Source organism: Ambystoma mexicanum, chromosome 9 (assembly GCF_040938575.1).
Source record: "Ambystoma mexicanum isolate Mex_15411 chromosome 9, UKY_AmexF1_1, whole genome shotgun sequence".
NCBI lineage: Eukaryota > Metazoa > Chordata > Amphibia > Caudata > Ambystomatidae > Ambystoma > Ambystoma mexicanum.
The window spans coordinates 1,181,381,396-1,181,401,721 of NC_090931.1; the positions used below are offsets into that span (position 1 = coordinate 1,181,381,396).

The window sequence follows — 20,326 nt, forward strand, 5'->3', positions numbered from 1 at the left end:
TTTGCAAATGAAAAATGTTTAATCTTATACAAAAACACGTTTTAGCGCTGGTTCTTAAAATCTCAAGGAAGATGACTGTCATTGAAATTGGCTTTACACCCTCATCTATTTGTATGGTGGCCACCTTGGCTTGCTAAACACTTGGCTTGACACTCATGGCTTGGAGCAAAGCAGAGCCAGACTGGATTGGTAAACAAATCTAAGTATAGCAGATGGTGGAGGCAGAAGCACAGACAAATGAGTGAACCATGGGAGAAATTGGGTAGTGTTTGCTGCAGAGTTGAAGCCTATTAGGGAACATAGAAGACATGCATTGTTCAGTAGATCAATCATGTATTCTAAATGCTCTGATTGGTTTCAAACAATAAGAACATTTAGAACATTGTCCTTATTCCACAAAATAGCACACTTTACATATTGATTCTGTACAGTTTACAATTCATTCGAATGGAGTAGTACTCTGTTCTGCTATTTTGGACAACATGTAATACATATATTTTGGTTAATGTATTGCTTCTTCACTAAGCACTCCTGTCCTAGTGCCCAATACTATAAAGTCCCAAACCACCATTCTGCGCAAGAAACTCAAATGTATTTAAACAAATGTGTTAAAAGTGGTCACCTAGCCCTATGTAGGGGATGTCACCACAATATTACACAATCACACGTAGCATTTGCGATTAAAATAAAATAACATACCTGCTTGAATATCATGATTTCACTCACACACACACACACACACACACAAACACACACTCATCCTTTTGCATAATCACATTTCTATATGTTTAATTAGACCTAATTCTGTCACTTGCCTCCATCTGCAAATTCTGCATAAAGTTACCTTTGCATATGAATCAGGGAATGTTTGCTTTCCCCAATAACACCAGTAATTTATGGAATCTGAGAACTGTTGCATGTCTCACATTTCCCGTGTAAATATAGTGATATGGGTTATAATTATGTATGTGCAGTTTATTATAAGCTTATCATAAACTGCATCAGAATATTGCAGGTTTTGTTTAGAGAAGCAGTGTTTAGAATTCACAGCCCAAACAATTTATGCTCACCCATCAAACTTCGGAAATTGTCTTAGGATATTATTAAACAGGTATACATTCCATTCCCCTTTATTTCTTAGATTAAGTCCCACTGTTGCAATATTCATTCTTTGTCTGTACTATGTAATGAAAAGTGAGGATACTCCATAGAATTTACGTTTGCATCAATTTTCTATGGAAGTAAACATGACACAATGAAATTTGCTCTCCATTCCCAATCCTTAATAAATACCAGTGGCCTTTACAGAACACACATTATCAAGCAAATCTTCATTAGGCTACGGTACATATTTATTCATATCACAGTTTCATGTTATCTTTTCCTGTGAATACACTTTGAGTACAGTTAAATAAAATTATAATTTGCAAATAGTATGTAGACTGCACAGAAATTATAACGGTATCATAATAGAGACAGATCAGAAATGTCTTTTGGGGTTGGAGTGAATCGACATTTCACTTGCTTTTAATTGCAGCAAGATACACTTTTAATTTCCCATTAGAAGATCAATATATTTTGGTTGCACCCTTTCTAAAACACCCACAACCTTTCTAAACTACCTCCAGTTCCGGGATTTACCAAGTCAGAAGTAAATGATAGCTAGAGAGCAGATATAATTTAATTTGTGGAATTATCATACTCACTTTAATTAGTCTTTCAAGGCATGATGCCAGCAGAAACCTGCAAGTGTTCCCATAGAAGACCCCATGCTCCTTACTCCCTTTTCAGAAAAAAACAGGTCTTCCTCCTATTAAGTTGGCTCAAATCAATTCCAGTTTCAGAATCCTATCCACTCTATGCATCTATTCTTAAAGTGTAAATCATCCCCATTCTTATGTTATGATTATGTCACACTAGTTGATTGGCCCGATGTTTCCATTGACCTGCCTCACCGTCATACACACCTATATAATACAACCCATGATCTCCATTGGTTGATTATCATTTCTATAATTGTGACCAGAAAAATAAATGGCAGTCCACTCTGTTCTTGATACTTTAAATGATAAGTTGTTTTGATTACATAACTTACACCTGCTACCACAAGGAAACAAGGAACCTATCCCCATGGGCATACATCTGAGTATCCAACAGAATGTATATCATATTTATCAATACATTTATGAGTATTAATCCTTTTAATATGTGTTAATATTTACATGGAAATTATACTTGGTGGCAGATTAAGGAAGAGACTCTTACCTTCAAAATGCACATAGTGCAATGTTTGTAACTGGCATGGTTTCAACGATATGTGCCACATGTGTTTCTATGTATAATATCATATTTTTATTATGTCCTGCATTTCCCTATCTACAGCATTTCGTGATTCAGCACATGATTCATGTAAACAAGGCTACAAAATGGGTTCAGTGAATGATTGTTTGAAAAAGAGATGGCAGGTCTCCTCTGTTCTCCTGCATTGGCTTACCATATGGCTGGTGTTAATTCAAAGCAGAGTTCAAAGGTGCTACAGTAGCAGGCAGAAATTCCATTTGAGGCTTGGAAATAAACCACACAGTTTCAGATGAACAAATAATCTCCATGAAAACTGAAGATTTGATTTAACTTTTATCATGTTTCTTATGTACCTAGCATTCTCCTTTCCCAAGGAGCTTCCAAAGGTGGGGGATATTCTGAGGTGAAACTCTGGTCAACATGAAGTAAATACAATATTGGATTGAGTTGAACAACAAGTGTTATTCAAACTGATACAAAAGAACAACTGCTTTTTAACTTATTTAACTTATTTCCACTATAATATATTACATAATATCTACCATGTTTTATACACTTTGTAGAATAATTGGGCGGTTGTAGGAAAATGTATGTTATATTACCAAAAATGAATGCAATGATGGTTCATTGTGACCAGACTAATGAATGTAGTGGCTGCTCTACTCGGGGCACAAGACCGCCACATTCATCCATACCTAGACAACTGGTTAGTCAGGGCAGCGTCCCCAGAGGCAGTACTTCTCAGTTACAGGAGGGGCGCTTCCCTTCAAAATGAAGATTTCTGTAAGAGATCCTATGTTCCATTTTTGATATACAGCTCAATGATTGATAGACAATAAAGCCATATCTGGGGACAGACATGGAAGGCTTCTTTGTATCTCGCTGGTTCTATGTTCATTCATCAATGATCATTATTTTGATGGGATTTTTGACAACATAATTTAACACTACCCCTACCCATACCCTGAACCCCGTGTGTACCCTTCGCCGACATCCCTATGTTTTACTATTTTCTTTTCTTGAGAAAACATTCAGGCAAACAAAAACTATTGTAAAATGAATGCCGATAAATGAAAGTCATACCATCTCACCAATACTTGGATAGTATGTTGGCCTCAATTATATTTTGACAGTGCAGAAGGCACAGTTCTCAGTACAGAGAGTGTGTTTACCGTGAAGCTTTTCATCATTTCCTGCTGTCATTTTAAAGTTATTCAAACTAATTATTTTGCCAAAATGGGCATGTGGCCCATTATTGCTCCTGAAATACTATACTTTGTGGCACTATCAATACCATGGGCCTCATTAGACGGATGGCGGTGAACCATGGCGCTATTAGCGCCATGGTTCATGCCGGTAAAATACCGGCACCGCCTTGGCGGAAAGGGGAATTACCGCCCCATTCCAAGGTTGGCGGGGCGGTAATTCCCCCTTCCACCATTGCCCTTCCCCATTCCCATTTTTGCCCCATGGGGCTCTATGGGAATGGGGAAGGCGCTAATTACGGTACCGCAAATTGCGGTACCGTAATTAGCTCCCTCGGTCCCTTTGCGGGTTGTTTTTAACGCCTGCAAAAAGCAGGCGTTAAATTCCCCAACCCGCAAAGGGACCTCGTAGTAAGGCGGTAAGGATTTACCGGTAAAATACCGGTACCGGTAAACCCTTACCGCCATCCGTGTAATGAGGCCCCATGTATTGAGTGGTGACTACCTGTATACCACAGGACATCCTATCTGTAACAATGGAAGAAATATGGCATAAGTAAAGCAGGAAAAGGCACTATTCTGGCACCACTCACTTTAAATGTAGGCAGTCTCAGTTTGCCTTTGATTCACGATAAAACAAGAGGTATATCTCAGTTGTTGATGGCAGGTGTTCTGTGGGAACATAGTTTACAGTGTCTTCGAGAAAGGAGAGGGTAGAAATATTGAGTAGTGTTATGGAGAGAGACAGCAAACGTGTTTATCAGAGTTATCAGTTACACATATGATGACTGCTTCTCAAGAGAAAGTAAAAGGGGATAGAGGGAGAAGGAGAACATGAATTTGAAGTACTGGAGGTTTGTGTGTTTGTGTGTGTGTGTGTGTGGGGGGGGTATGTGTGTGTGAAGAATGAGAATAAGTATAGTTAACATTGCGTGCAAGGGAACACAGTCGCAGAGGCCAACTGAAAATATAATGCGAGAGAGAAAATATTAACCCAACAGAGAGCTTACGTTGTATAATTGATAAAACCAGTCATCAATTGAGTGACACATGTCTGCACCTCACATTTAAAAGGAATCACAACTGAGGGTATCAGTCTCTCCGCAATTAAATAACAAATATAAATATATAAATACATAAAGCAATACATGGAAAAATATTATTAAACATTTTCGGGCAATTATGCTCTTTTCTTTGCACTTAAGCTAATTTGTCTTGGCATTTCGAATACAATGCCATGGCATGGAACAGATAATCGTTCCAAACTCTACCCAATAAACCCCCCAAAAAGAGCACTGATACATCGGAGGTAGGAATGTATCGATCTGTTTCTGATTGATTTGCCATTGAAGGAGGGAAGTAAGTTAAAGTGACCTTATTTCTTTGTAATAATGTGTACTCAATGGACAAATAGCAATAGATATATTGGACATGAGAACGTTCTTCCTAGCTTGAATGTTTACACTGCTTCATCCTGTTGGCTTTTTATTTATGACACAGGGTTGGTGGAGAGCCAAGAAACAGGCAAGGGAAGCAAATCACAGCAAAGGACCAGAAGGGCTCATTTGGACAGGTGCAAACTCCAAAATACATGATACAAAAAAGACAATACACTACTTCAGGGTAGGAAGTCAATTAGCTGACCATACATATTAAAGAAGTAGTAAACACAAAGTGCACCCTGCAGCATGTTATGGAAACCCTGCAATGTGATTTCGAGGGCAGATTCTTTCTGGATTGCAAAGCGAAATGCCGCTTTCATTAGGCTTTTAATTTGATATACTAACTGCAGACCGCTAGGAATGAAAATTGTTTTGCTACGATTCGAATTTTGCATTACAGATTATGGAATTAATATCCCGAGGACAATCTGGGAATTGGTTTAATTTAATAAATGGATGTATTCATGTTGTCATGTTTCTCCCGAGTTTAAACGCTCTGTGTTGCAGACAGTGTTGTAAAATGAGTCTGTTTTCCTCATTCCTGGGCGAGTTGAGATCTGCCAAACAACTGTCACATACAATACCCAGAAGAGGCGAAGATGTTGCTTAAGGCTAAACAGTGAATCGTAAAAGACGATGTCCTCACTGGTTTTGTGTGCTGTTAAGATCGTTAATGAATGTGTAGAGTCAAGATATGTGTAAAACCAATGTAAAGAATATTGCAAAGGGCACGCCAGGGCTCGGGCATAACTCCAAGAGAAAATGTCCTGAAACTTGCATTAATACTCACTGGTGGCTTCCTTACTCCAGGCAATTATCTAATAACTTGCAGAGGCTACTTTCCAATACATTATTCCTCGCTTAAAAATCAAATCGTGCCTGTAGGTCCCTGTAGAAAAGAAATAACTGCAAAAACAGTGAAACGATGGGTCTTCTTTTTCCAAGGCAGATGAAAAACAATGCATGTAATATAAGTTACGTGTACAGCCACTGGCTAGGATTTCATTGTAGACCTGGCACAATTCGGAGCTTTCCGACAGATATATTTGCATAGCATTTCAAATTAGTTTTCAGCATTGTAAGGGCACACTTTATTGTACTAGGTCAGCAGTCTACTTAGAATGTCAGTAACGCGTTCTTTTTTGTTGCTGTTTTCCCTTTTTGCAGATATAAATGAGTGTGCGCTACTGGGCACTTGCTCTCACTACTGTACGAATACAAAGGGATCATACAAGTGCGCTTGTGGAGCAGATTTCATGCAAAGAAATAATGACTGCATAGCAAAAGGTATGCTTTTAAAAAATCCTACTATGTCATGCTATCAGTGTCTCGATTTCACTTTGCATTGGACCGCGGTCATCTTGCTGTATCTTTTGTCATTGGAACATGTTTGGGACTAGAACTTGCCTAGATAGGTCACAGGGCCAAGTGTTAGTAAATAGCAGGCCTTCCTTTTTTTTTTAATGTCAATCTATTATTACATTAAAACATAAAGAACACACTGGGCCTCATTACACGGTAGGCGGTAAACCATGGTGCTATTAGCACCATGGTTGCCGCCGGTACCATACTGGTATCACCATGGAGGAAAGGGGAATTACCACCCCATTCCAAGGTTGGCGGGGCGGTAATTCCTCTTTTCTCCATGGCCCTTCCCCATTCCCATTTTTGCCCCATAGGGCATAATGGGAATGGGGAAGGAGCTAATTACGGTACCGCAAATTGTGGTACCGTAATTAGCACCAAGGTCGCTTTGCGGGTCCCAACTTTAACGGCTGGTCTACACCAGCCGTTAAGGTCCGGTCCCGCAAAGGGACCTCGTAGTAAGGCGGTAAGGGTTAACGGTCACCGGTACCCTTACCGGTGACCGTTAACCCTTACCGCCTTCCGTGTAATGAGGCCCAATGATGTCTCAAACCTCAAGTCCTTGAGACGTTGGCGTGTTAGGAATATCTGATCTTAGGTGTGGCAATCTGCCTTCACGATTGCCTGCACTGTTCTCCATTCCTGACAGTAGGCACCATCAGGTTGGTGTGCCCCTTCATCCCCATGTTACTGTAAATGTGGCTCTGTCCATACAGATCCACCTTTGTTCAGTTTCTAATCTGTGCCTGCTCGTTCAAACTCCGTGCCTCTTGCCTACATCATTTACATCTACTATAAACAACTGCCACCTCCTGTTGCCGCCAGGCACCCATTTCCTCTGCTCTTCACAGCCCTCCTGCCTGGCACCAGGCCCCTTCATCTTCTGAGCATTGACACCCAACTGCGTTGATTATCATCAGCACATGTTGTCAAGTACCTGTTTTACTAAGAGTAAAATATTCGACTTTGATGTCATCTTTCTTTGCAGTGCTTTGGATACAAGTGATGTGCAAATTAATTCAAAAACATGAGTATAGCTATGAATAATGAACAAGAGCAATGACATATCACTCAAAATATATATACTGCAGTCTTTTTCAAAAGTTCATCCTTATCAAGAAAGGGGTTGTTCGTTTTCTAACAAATGTTCCTTCACTTTCTAGCATGTTACATATCTTTAACATGCAAACGAATGACATTTTTAAAACTTCAATTCATTGAATATGCTGACCATTATGTTCATTTAAAACTGTATGAAGGTAAGCACATGTGAGTATGCATTGCTATGTAGTGCTTACTCTCCATTCTTATTTTAAGTTAAATGAGAAATGTGGGATTTTATCAACATTTTAATTACCCAAAACACTCAGAAACCAATTAAATCCGTTTCTACTGGTTTAAAGATTTCTCAAACAAGGTTTTTGATGTATTGCTTGTATTATATGTGTTTAAAATGAATGTGTACTGAGTTATGCAGTGCTATGTTAAATTGTGTTATACCGCACATTCCTACCATTGGCTTGGTTTCCAGGCGCTCATGTGGCTCTGCAAGAAAGTGGGTTGGGTAGATTAGTGAAGAAGGAGGAAATAGGCTAGAGGTTGTGCCTTTCTGTTGGTGCTTGTGGGACACTGAGGAACTGGCATATTGTGCGAGTCTGCTTTTGTGTGCAATAGGCTTAGTTCGTCTGGAAGAGCAACATTCAGTGTTTGTGATGTTTGTTTGAAGCAGTTCGTTTTATGGTGGATATGTATTTCTGTGAGATTAGACTGATTCGTTACACCGTCTGAGGTAAGTGTGGGGTAGGCTATAGAAGAGTCTGGAGCTGGAAGGGTTAGTAGTTGTTGCGTTACAGTAGTTTTATTTTTGGTTTCACAGTTTGTACTATCATTGGCTCATCTTGGGTCCCCACTGGTATCGCTGGCTTTCCCATTTTATGTTAATCATTGTGAGTTGAAAAGCAAGGTTTTTAGTCATTTTCTGAAGGTGAGGCGGTCTTCTGTCGATGCTATTTCCATTGGTATTGTGTTCCATAGGTTGGCAATTAGGTGTGAGAATGTGATTCCTCCAAATTTCCTTTTTTCATATTGTTTCATTCTGATTTCGAGGTTGTCGCTTGAGTTTTGATCTCTCCCTGGTTGGTAAAGATTGATCTTGATGTGCAGGAAATCAGCTCCTTGTCTGTGAAATAATTTGTGGGTGCTGCAGATGGCTTTGAAGTTAATGTGTTATTTACTTGTTGTCAATGCTGACTTCTCAGGGCTGTTGTGATGTGATCTGTTCTGTTTAGTCCCAGGTGTATTGTTGCTGCAGGATTTTGGATTTGTTGTAGTTTTGTACAGGGCCTCTCTGGTATTCCAAGGTCTATTTGCTTAGTTGATTCTTCATAATACTAGTGCAAGATGATTGTGAGAGTTCTGTGTGGGAAGCAGAAATTGGAGAGGGTCCCGCTAAGTAGTGTCAGGAGGTAGAATCATTTCTTTGCTATTACGATGACTTGTGGTTCCAGTGAAAGTCTGTTGTCCATTGGTATTCACTGAATTTTTTAAACGCCCGATACTTCCAACTGGGTTACCAAGGCAAAAGCCTTGTCCTCTGGGGGTCAGATTATTTCTGTTTTTGTCTGGCTTAGGTTGAGGTTGTTAGTTGTCATCCAGCTGTATATGACAGTGAGGCATTTGCTTAGGGTGCAGTTTGGGTCTTGGGTTTTGCCTAGCTTGATGATGAGTTGGGTATCATCTGCGTATCATCTGCGTAGTTGAAGGCTGTCAGACTGTGGTTTGGAATGATTGTCATTAAGGGGGACATGTAGATGTTGAAGAGGAGTGAGGATAGGCTATAATCGTGTCTCACGTCACAGGAGATGTCAATGGTTCTTGCGTTGTGGCTATCTTGATGATGAGTTGGGTATCATCTGCATCATTGTAGGATTTCAGTACATGGTTTTGAATGAGTTTCATTAAGATGATGAAGAGGAGTAGGGAGAGGCTAGAGCCTTGTGGCACATCACAGGAGATTTGTGTTGGTGTTAGAGGTAAATGGCGGTAGGCAGCTTCTTTCTGTTGGTCATGTGAGGAAATATTTTAGCCATTGTAGAGCAGAGTATTTAACACTGCATTCTTGTAGTCTCTTAATTAGTGTTGGGTGTCTGATTGTGTTGAATGCAGCTGATATGTCCAGTAGCATGAGGGCAGATCATGTGCTGCTGTCTGCATTTATTTTTAGATCATCCCATATGGATAGGAGTGCATATTCTATTCCTCTCATGAGCATGAAGCTGACTTGGATGTATCCTGTCTGTTTCTACGTGGCTGAGAAGGATTTTCTATACATGGTTCTCCAGTAGTTACGCCAGATAGGGCAGATTAGATATAGGTCTGTAGTTGCTTGGGTCTTCCATGCTTCTTATTTCATTTGTTAGGAGTGGCATAATATATGCTGATTTGAAAGATTGTGCTACTATTCCTGTGATTAGGGATAGGTTCATCATTAGCTGAAAGTAAGGTTGTGGGGTGCTGTGATTGTGGTTGTGGATTTCTTTGTAAATGACTGAGGGGCATGGAACACTTGGGTATCCAGCAAGGTTGTTATCCTTTATTAGTATGGGGAAAACATCTTCATCTATGGGTTCAAATTGCTCAACTGTTGCTGAGGTTGGTGGATTGCCAGTTGTTGGTGGTTCTGTGGTTGTATTTGTGTTTATAGTTGTGTGGTTTGCTTCAATCATCTTTTGAATCGTTTCATTTTTGTTTTTAGGTGGTAGGTGATGTTGTCACATAGTGCTTGAGATGGGATGGCGCCTGTTTTGCTGGATGTAGGGTTTCCGTTTTCTTTCAGGAAGTTATTTGTGTGGGTTTGTTGCTGCTTGGATTCTCGTGGCATAGTTTGATTTTTTATTTTTTTTGCTTTCTGTTTTGAGTTCTTGTGATTGGTATGTTCTGAATTTTCTTTGGTACTTTATTTTTTCAGACTGATAGTAATGGTTCTCCTTATTTTTTCCAGTTTGTGGTTTGTTTTTCTGAGTTCTCTCAGCTCTTCTCTAAACTACCTTGCTGACAGTGACTTTGAAATGTTTTGCTGATGCTGATTGGCCTAGGGGCTCATTGATCCAGACATCGAGTATTTGTTCTGTTCGGCTCAGCGATGTGTGATTGAGTTTCTTCCAGCTATTCTGTTAAGGATTCCATATCCAGGTCCTTCTAGTTTCTTTTCTTTGTAGTTTGCAGCAGTGCGCTTCCGGGTAGTTCACGGGTCGAAAGTTTGACAGAGAATGGTATCAGGTGGTGGTCACTCCACATCATTGGTATCGGTGGGCGCTGGTGTAGAGTCCAACTCTGCAGAAGATCACGTCTAAGGTGTCTCCCGCATTGTGGGTGGATCTGTTTACTATTTTCTAAATGTGGAGGTTGTCCAGGAGGGTGCAGCGTGAGTTTGCTGTGTTTCATTCTCTTTTTTTGAACCAGATATTAAAATCTTCTGGGACAATTAGGTTGTCATGGTACATTGAAAGGTTGGCGATGGAGTCATTGACCCTCATTGGAAAGTTCGGGTTGTAGGATGATGGTCTGTAGATCAGAAGGAAGACTATAATTGATTTGTCATTGAGCTTGATCTTGATGAGGAGAGATTCACAGTCTTCAAATCCCATTGAGGGGAGTGGCGTGGCACAGATGTGACCTTTCTGTGCCATTGCAATTCTGCCTCCTTTTCTCTGCTTGTGTGTATAAGTTTGAAATTGTGTGGTATGGCTTGTGGAATGGCTTTGTGGGTGATGGTCTTGTGGTTGTCTGGTAGCCATTTTTTAGTGAAGAAGAGTGTGTCAGTGCCATCCTCGCCTTGGAGGAAATACATTTCCTTTTTGTGTTTCGCCAAGTATCTTACCTTGAGTAAGCTGCAGTGCAGTGTGATTGATTTCCCTTGTGGGTTGTTGTTTATCCTTTCATGAGTCCCAACCGGCATGGTATTTGTTGGTTTTTTTATTTCTTTGCATTCTCGCGTGTGGTTGGGGGCCCGGTCTGTTCGTTGAGGATGCAGTTGACTGCAGGGTTACATAGTTCTGGTTAAGGCTGTTGGTTGTCTGATTGTATGTATGTTTTTTTTGCAGTGTTGATTATGTAGGGTGTAATGATGGTTATGGATTCAAGTTTGCCCCTGATTCTTATTGGGGTTTTGCCAACAGTGTTTTCTGAGTTGCTGTGTTTTGCAGTTTGGTTCGGCATCCTAATGGAATCCAGGTTTGTTTGGCTTCTATCTTGTAGGTTGTTTTTTAGTTATGACATGATAGGTTATTTATAACGTGCTTAAAACCCAGCGGTTTCTAAGCGCGGACCTGGGGATCAAACCTGTGTTGATCCATGTTGTCTTGTTGCCACAGCAAGCACGTTGCCGTTGAGCTATCCTCCTGAGATGAGAATAGTTGTTTGTTTGCTGTTGAGTTGGAGTCGTAGGTGGAGAGGTAGCATGAGAAATGTATTTCGTGTTTACTCTTTTCTTGGTCTGTATCATAATTCTGTTTATTGGTGTCGCCACTGGGTTTCTTGATGTTTTCAACAATGGTGGGTAGTTTACATTCTGTTGGGTCGTGTTTCACTACCTGTTTCTGTTTTCCTTTCATGTTTCTTTGTCTTTCTTGTGTCGAGGAATGTTGGTGGTAAATGCTTATTGTTTTGGTTTTGGGTTTATGATGTATTCCTGGGGTGTGAGCCTTCCTGGATGTTATTGTTGTTGGGGAATAAGAGATGGTACCTTCTGCTGTGCTGCAAGCCTCACTGTGGTGGTTTGTGATGGCCACAGTTTTGGAATTTGGTTGAGGTGTATTGTAGTGTGTTGCCATAGGTGGGTACCCTCTTGGGCCAGTTGTTTCCTGGTCTGCAGTTATGTTTTCATGCTTTCCCAGTGTCCTTATAGATGTGTGTGGTCTGATGTGCAGCACTGTGTAGATATCTGCTTCGCAGTGGCAAAGGTCTCTCTATAGTGGTTTAAGTTTGTGCTTGTCAGGTTGTCCCTTCCTTTGGTGGCCCAGGACTAAACAAGCTTACGACTGGTGAACACCTCTCTGTGGTGTTTGGATTTTGTGCTAGTATCGGGTTCACAGTGACGGAAGCCTCCCTGTGGTCGTCCAGTACTGATTCACAGTGGTGAAGGCCTCTCGGTAGAGGTCTGATACGATATGGCATTTATAACGTGCTAATACACAAGTGTTTCAAGGGGCGACTAGGCAAGGGAGGGGGAACAGATGGAAGACAGACAACGATCGTACTAGGCCAGGTGTCATTCAGATGGATTTTTGGTTGGTTATATTGGGTTCACGTGGCGAGAGTCTCCCTGTGGTTGCCCATTACTACTTCTCAGTGGGAAAGGCCCCTCTGTGGTGGTAGGGTTTTGATAACACTGTGTTCCCTCACAGCTCACTGCCCCACCCACAACAACCACAATATCGGTCCCAGATTTTACCTGTCTCGGTTACACTCAATTACATTGCAGTGTACGTCTCCCCACAGAGAAACTCTGACAGGAGCATACCTACACCTGACCCCCCTACAACACTGGTTCCAGACCAAAGGAAAGTGTTCTTGGGCACCGATTTGAAGTCTAATTGTGTCTTGTGGTGCAATTAGGGCTAAAGAGATGCGGTCCCTGGGCTTGAGGAAAAGAATATGTTTTGCAGTACTATTCTGGATTAGTTGAAGGGGGCAAAACGAGGATGAATGAACATTGAGGAAGAAGCTGTTATAGTAGACAAGCCTACAGCAGGCCAGAGCTCTGGATACATTGAGTTTCTGGGGGAAATTGAGGGTGGGAGAATACTTCTGAGGAGGTGCAGCTCGTAGTGGACCTTCATGGCAAGGTCCTCGATGTGAGGGAAGAAGGAAAACGAGGAGTCAGGGATAGAATGAGAGAGAAGGAAGAGGAGGAAGGAGAGGGAAGCTTGAAGGAGAGCTGACTGTCAACTGCATAACACTGGATGTGAGGAGAGAAAAACGAGATAAGGAGGACCAAGGGGGCAAGGTAGATATTGAAAAGCCACGGTGAGATGATAGAGCCTTATGGGATGGCGCAGGTGGAGGGTGTGATAGTTGAGAGAAAAGGGCCCAATTGAAACTAGGAAGTTCTGTTGGAGAGGATTGAGTTCAACCAGTTGAGAGGCACACCCATGATGCCAACTGTGTCACAAAGCCGATTTGTCAGGGTGGCATGATTGACCATATCAAAGGTGGAGGAAAGATCAAGAGGGATAAGATTGGAAGGAGAGCTAGAGTCATGATTAGAGAGCAAACGTCACAGGTGTTCAGTAGAGCAGTTGAAGCCAGACTGCTGTTCATGGAGACAGCTGACAGAAACAGAATGTTGGGTCAGTAGGGTGATGGCAGGCTTCTCAAGGAATTTAAGCAGGAAAGGGGTAGTGGAAATAGGATGATAATTAGCAGGGCAGGAGGTGTCAGAGGAGGTCTTTTTAAGGAGGGGATGCACACAGGAGTGCTTGAGAGGTTGAAGGAAGAAGCCAATGACAAAGGAGTGGTTAAATAAATTAGCCAGGTACGGTGTAAGGGAGATAATGTTGTCCTTAATAGTTCTAGAGGAGCAGGGGAGCACCTGTTTCGAGGAGGCTTTCATAGAAGGGACTAGACTACAGACCTCATCCGGTGCTATCCGAAAGAAGGAGGAAAGAGGTAGGGCAGGGGAAAGGGGAGTCAGCGGTGGGGTGACAGTGAGGAGGTAGGATTCAAGGAAGTAGAGTACAGTGAGGACATATTGTACTGGGTTTTGGAGAGTACGTGGGAGGCCATAGAGGTACACAGGGTCACTGATGGAAATGGGGATGTGGAGACTGCAGAAGGATTGGCAAGTTCCTTACCAATTTTGAATAGTTTGCCAGAGTAATTAGTGACCCCAGAGAGGAGGGTCAGGATATGAGCCCCCCTTCTTCAAGCAAATTGAGAGTCTGTATTGCTTTAGGAGCAGGCTACAGACCAGTTTGTCAGAGGATGCATCTGAATCCCACCACCTCTGATCAGCCACTCTACATATGCCTTTCGGAGAGGCTAAGTCAGAATCATATGCTTGGAGACAGGCTTCATTCAGATCCACATGACAGGGGCAAGGGTATCAAAGGTTTTGGTGATATAAAGTTGAAAATTATCAAGGGCCAAGTTGATGTGGCCTCTGTGGCAAGCATGGGAGGGGGAATGAAGGTGGTGGCAAAGGTAGTACCTGACCCTCGCTTTATCGGTCGTATGAAGCAGAAGGAGACAGGCAGTGCTGGCAGAGGCTTAGTAGAGGGATCTAAATGATAGAATAAAGTGGTTAGACCAGAAGCGAGGAGTAGTGAGAAGGTTAGAGATACGGATGTCAGAAGAGTTGAGAGCACCCAAGGTATGTCCAGCCGAGTGCGTCATACCGGAGGGATGAATGGTGAGGGAAGGAATGTCACAGAGGTTGCCGAAGAGTCTAGAGGCATCAGAAGAGTTAAGGTGAATATTGTCACCAAAGAGGAGAAGTTTGGAGAAGGAGGAGGCAAGAAGGGAAGAGGTGAGGTCAGACCACACAGAGAGGAACAGGATGACCGGACCAGGGGTCCTGTAGATGGTGGCAAGAGTCAGCGAAAGGGTTGGAATGACGCCGAGCTTACAGACGAGGCATTGAAATGAGTGGTAGGATTGATTAGGAATGATAGTGGCAGGGACCTAATCTGGGAAGATCATGGCCGCTCAGCCTCAAAACCGGGTAGACCTGGGATTGGAGAACATCTCGTAACCCTCAGGCAGGAGTGTGTCAAAAGCAGTGACAGAGCTGCCAGTGAACCAAGTCTCAGTGAGGGCAAGAAAAGCAAGGTCAAAGTCTTCAAGGAGGAGACAGATATCAGAAGCATGTTTGACCGCAGAACGAGAGTTGAGAGTTGCAAGTTGGACCGGGTTACCACCAATGAAGGTTTTCTGAGGGGGTACAGGGACATGGTATACCAATCGGGGGAGGAGAAAGGGCAGCGGGGGGTACCGGAGGAGTAACGGGAAGAGGGGAGGAAGTTGAGGAGGGATGTAAAACTACTGTCCAGAAGGAGAAAATTGGGCTGAGAACCCTGGGCTATGACAGTGCCATTGTGATAGTCATTAATGATGTACCTAGAGGATGAGAACCTCACCAAGAGAACTTCCCATCTGGTGCCTCCATTAATGGGACAAGAGGAGAAAGGAGAAAGGGCAGAGAGAGATGTGGAGCCCATAGATTGTGTGTGGGGGGGTTTGATAAATAGAATGTCAGTAACAGTCTGCATGGAAGAGGCATTGATGTAAGTGTCCGCAATGGGCACATCTTGGTTGGAGGCCAGGAGTTTATTTTTAAACTGTATCCTTCCAAGCTTCGAGAGGGAGGTAGGACAAGTGATAGAGTAGCAGTTAGAGTAGATAGGTGAGATGGAGAGTGCCATGGATGGAGGGAGAAGGTAGAGTGATGGAAGGAAAGGAGGGAGCAGAGAGCTGCACAAGCACAAATAACTCACTATGGGGCCTAGTAGTCGAAAAATGACATTGCAAAGAAGCAGAACAATGTCAATTTAAGGGTTCTTCAGTTCCCACAGCCAGTCAGGCCCTCAATCCACCAGGGCAGAAGCATGATGCAGTAGGTGAAGGCGTTAGGTACATGAGTCAATGATACCTTTAGGTGGGTATAAGTATCTTCTCTGATGAAGGACTCAGGGACGAGATAGAGGGCTTTGATAGAGAAGAAAAATGCATTGAAAAGATTAAGAAAACAGTGTTGTGGTGGTAATAAATTAGAACATGGAAGATGGGAATGTGCCAGGAGAAGCAAAACATGTCCCAGAGGGGCTCCGGTAAAGTAAAGCTGCAGTAAAAAGAAAATCCCAACACACACAGGAGTGGCTAGGGTGAGGTAGGGCCTAAAAGGGCCAGGTGAGACTCCTTCCGTTAATGCATAAGAGTACTGGTGCTGTGGTTGGTGGAGAAAGAATCACCACCACGTTGAGAGCAAAAGAAGGCTGCACAAAGGAGAGCCCCGCACACGTACGTGCCAGCAAGGGCGTGAGATGGCCCAACACAAGGCTGAGGAAAGACTCTCCTTACTGTAATTTGCAAACACTGATACAAAGAGCTCTTCCCACTCGGACAGGCAGTTACTGAAGAAGGTGCAGGACGGAATTGACTTGAGACTTATACTATCAGTTGGAAACTAACCTTGTGACTTTTTCTTGGCAATACCGGGTTTAGCTATGGATATTGCACTTCCAAAGAGGCCAATGTGACATTTATAAAGGTAGGTCCATATTTGCTTAAAATGTCATATATTATCAATAACTCTCATTACCACCCTATTTATTTGAGAGGTTAGACCAAGGTTGGAATAAAAATAGAGCCCAAAGGTTTCAACACCCAGAATGACACGTAAAACATGAGAATCATGACTTTTCAAAACATGGAGCTCTGTATCCACCCTGTGTGTTACTGAAGCTGCTTGTTATGAGCTCCATTTCACTACAGTTCAAACTGAGCCAGTTGCATTTCACCTAGTTCTTAATGGAGGAAAAGATTTTGACAAAATTCAATTACGGTTGGGAATTGGATGCATGGCAAAGAAAAGTAACATTTATTCTGTGCAGAAGTTCACTAATTGTTTGATATGTATGTTGAATAATATTGGGGGTAATGTGGATTCCCACAGAACCCTGTAATGGTTTGGTGTGGCTTTAGTCCTTATAGCATTCCAGAGTCACACTACTTCTGAAGAATGGTTCCATCCCCTCTAAGCCCCATGTAATCTATTAAGAATGATTCCATGAGTGAGGATGTCAAAGAAAGCTGTAATGAGCAACATTCTGGAAATTGATTCGTGGAGATTATTCAAGTCTAGTGTTGGGATGGAAATTAGTATATCCCACCCCCCTAGGTGCTTTCGGGTGAGGTGAATTCCCTATGAAATAGTGTGCTGTATAAGGGGGGTTATTACAGAACAGGACATAAGGCTCAAACCTGGGTGCGTGCAATCCCCCACTGATCTCGTGTGGAGAAAACAAAGTACAGGAAAAGTAGTGATGCCCGTGGATTTACTGTACAGGGCTTTTGAGCAATTGCATCTCCCCTCTCATAGTTCTAAGCAATACATTGCAGCAGACATTCAAGAAGATTGGTTTATCCCCAATTTACAAGAACATCTCTCACCTATGGTCATTCAATGTACCAACTGCCAAGTTTTAAGAACGTTGCAAGGGACTCTGCCCCGCCCCATCGGCCCATTCCATGAGCAGCACATTGACTTTGCAGACATAGGGAAATGATGCAATAGGGCGCAATATTTGATTGAAGTAGCATGTCAAAATGGGTTGAGGCTGGCCCATGTGCCCTTTTAGGGGTCAAACATTGCATGTGCTTGATTTACCACTCACAAGCCAATGGGATGATAGAATGAATAAACAGCCTCATTAGGAGCATACTCTCCAAGTTATGTAACACCCTAAAAAAGAACTGGCTGTATTGCCTGCTCCAGGCCCTGCTTCATCTGTGGACACAGCCCAGTAGGACCTCCACCTGCCCCCCCCCCACTAAATAGTGATGGGCAGACATATGCAGACACCTCTATCACCTGTAAGAAGAGTGTCAGATGCTCAAAGAGCAGCAGTAATCCTAGGGGAAGAATTTAAACAGTATTTGTCACAGCTAATATGTGCAATCAGACACACTGCAAAACAAATGGCTCTGCCAAACACAGAAGATGCATAAACATCAACTGCCCTCCCAACTGACACTGCACCCATCCAACCATTGTTGCCAATGGAACTGGTCTATTATCAGGAGCTTTGTGCAAAAATTGAACAACCCCAGGTTCCATGGGCCCTACGTGGTCGTGTTTTCCACCCCTCTCGCAGTGAAGGTGAAGGGGCTCAGATATTGGATACACCTCTCAGACATCTGCAGGGCCCCACCCGACTCGACACCAAGTGTCCACAGTTAATATAGCACAACTACCTCAGTTTGTGTAGCTTCATGCTGTCCATACAAGTGCAGGTGAAAGAGTTCAAAGTACATGTATTGCTATTAGAGCACAAGCTATGTAAATTAAAACTCTCTCTGTCTTTCTATCTCTCTCCTCCTTCCCTTCCATCTACCCCTCCCCACCTAATTTGTTCCTCTCTTCCCCGTTTTTTCCAAACAACAGGTATTATTACGATGGAAATTACCATGCCAAGATGTTCTTCAACTGTAGATAGAAAGAGTATTAGTAGTACCAGAATGGATATTTATGATTGTGTCCTCCACTTATGTTTACAATATTAATGTTTTTTATTAGGGATTTATTGAGGAATGTTGTTTATCTGGGCTGGCCATCTAAAAGAAGAGGGGAAGGGGACCACAGGACCTGGAACATGAGTATACCTTCCAATGTAACTGAATTGACTCCTATACCCTCTATTGTAATTAAATTCACCCCTGCCCCTATATCCTCGATTGTAACCACACTGAGTAGAAGACCAGTACCAAGTGAAAGGTGAAATGAGAGTATGCATACAACTGTATGTACAAGTAACATGTTTTAAATACTACTCCCAAATGTCAAAAGCAATGTGTGTAATGCGAGAGTCTTTCCCATGGAGCTGGCGAGAGGAGCATGTGTTGTTTTTCCACAATGGCACCCTCACTCTCTCATAAACCTGCAACGCTTGCACTGAACATCAGGGAACCACCTTTGTTTGCCTTGGTTGCCTGTTCTGTGGCACCCAGGAGTCTTCTGCCATTGGATTGGCCCAACCTCTGTTCAAATAGGAGACTGGCCCCAAGCCGGGAGGTGAAACCAGCCCCTGTTACAAGGCTCAGCTCTAAGGCTGCATGACATGTCTTTCCCCCGGAGCTGGCAAGAGAAGGATGTGCTTTTTCCACCATGGCACCCTCACTCTTTCATCACACTGCAACACTTTAATGGAACATCAGGGAACAGCATGATGGCCTCAGGAGCAACGCACCACATTTGTATGCCTTGGTTGCCTGTTCTGTGGCACCCAGCAAACTTCTGCCATCGGGCTGGCCCAGCCTCTGTTCAAACAGGAGACTGGCCCCAAGCCAGGAGGCGAAGCCGGCCCCTGTCACAAGCTCCAGCTCTAAGGCTGCATGACATGTCTTTTCCCTGGAGGTGGTGACTGGAGGATGTGCTTTTTCCACCGTTGTACCCTCACTCTCTCATCAACCTGCAACGCTTGCATGGAACATCAGGGAACAGCAAGATGGCAGCCAGAGCGAGAAACCACCTTTGTTTGCCTTGGTTGCCTGTTCTTTAACACCCAGCAGTCTTCTGCTGTCGGATTGGCCCAGCCTCTGTTCAAATAGGAGACTGGCCCCAAGTCGGGAGACAAAGCCGGCTCTTGCTACAAGGCCCAGCTCTAAGGCTGTCTTGCCAGGATGTCGGGTATCGGAAGTAAGATCTGCTCCCTTCTCACCAGACATGCCTATCCCTACTCCCACTCCTGACCTCGACATTGCCTAATAACATTGATTATGATCACACTTTCCCTAATCTCTCTGCCGGCACGTCCTTAGTTAAATACGCTGATCCACTACGTATTCAGTATGTCACAATCGTGATTGCTCTGTGCAGTTTACTGCAATATTTCTGCAAGTCACATCTCTGACTCCGCCTCAATCACCCCTGCCAAATTAATAATGTGATCTAAGAGCCCAGTCACTCATTTACCTCGCAGCTCACATCTACCTGCCCAAAGTATTCCTTGTATCTGATGGCAGAGGGTCACACCCTACCCTTGCCTATCATCTGCATTCTAATAAGACGAAATCACCATTGCCAGGAACGCCACGCCGCCATTCACATCACTGACTTTTACAACTACATTTAAGGCTAAGTATTATTTGCCAGCAACTTTTACCTACAGTAGACATAAACCGTAACACTCTGATCTACTAATGAACAATGCATCGCCTGCTCACTGCACCTCGCCGATGACCTATATATACTCTATTTTCCTGCCCATGCTTCATTCAAACGTGACTGTAACTGCA

At 43.0% G+C, this 20,326-nt stretch overlaps 1 protein-coding gene across 3 annotated transcripts in view; it reads left to right on the forward strand.

Annotated features, from left to right (window-relative positions):
• Window positions 1-20,326, forward strand: part of LRP1B (LDL receptor related protein 1B) — a 4,835,697-nt gene that overhangs the window by 4,320,517 nt on the left and 494,854 nt on the right. For all 3 annotated transcript variants that reach the window (XM_069616528.1, XM_069616527.1, XM_069616526.1), the window contains exon 76: window positions 6,116-6,235. In XM_069616528.1, coding sequence (XP_069472629.1) covers window positions 6,116-6,235 — 120 coding nt within the window. The remainder of the gene's footprint in view (window positions 1-6,115; window positions 6,236-20,326) is intronic.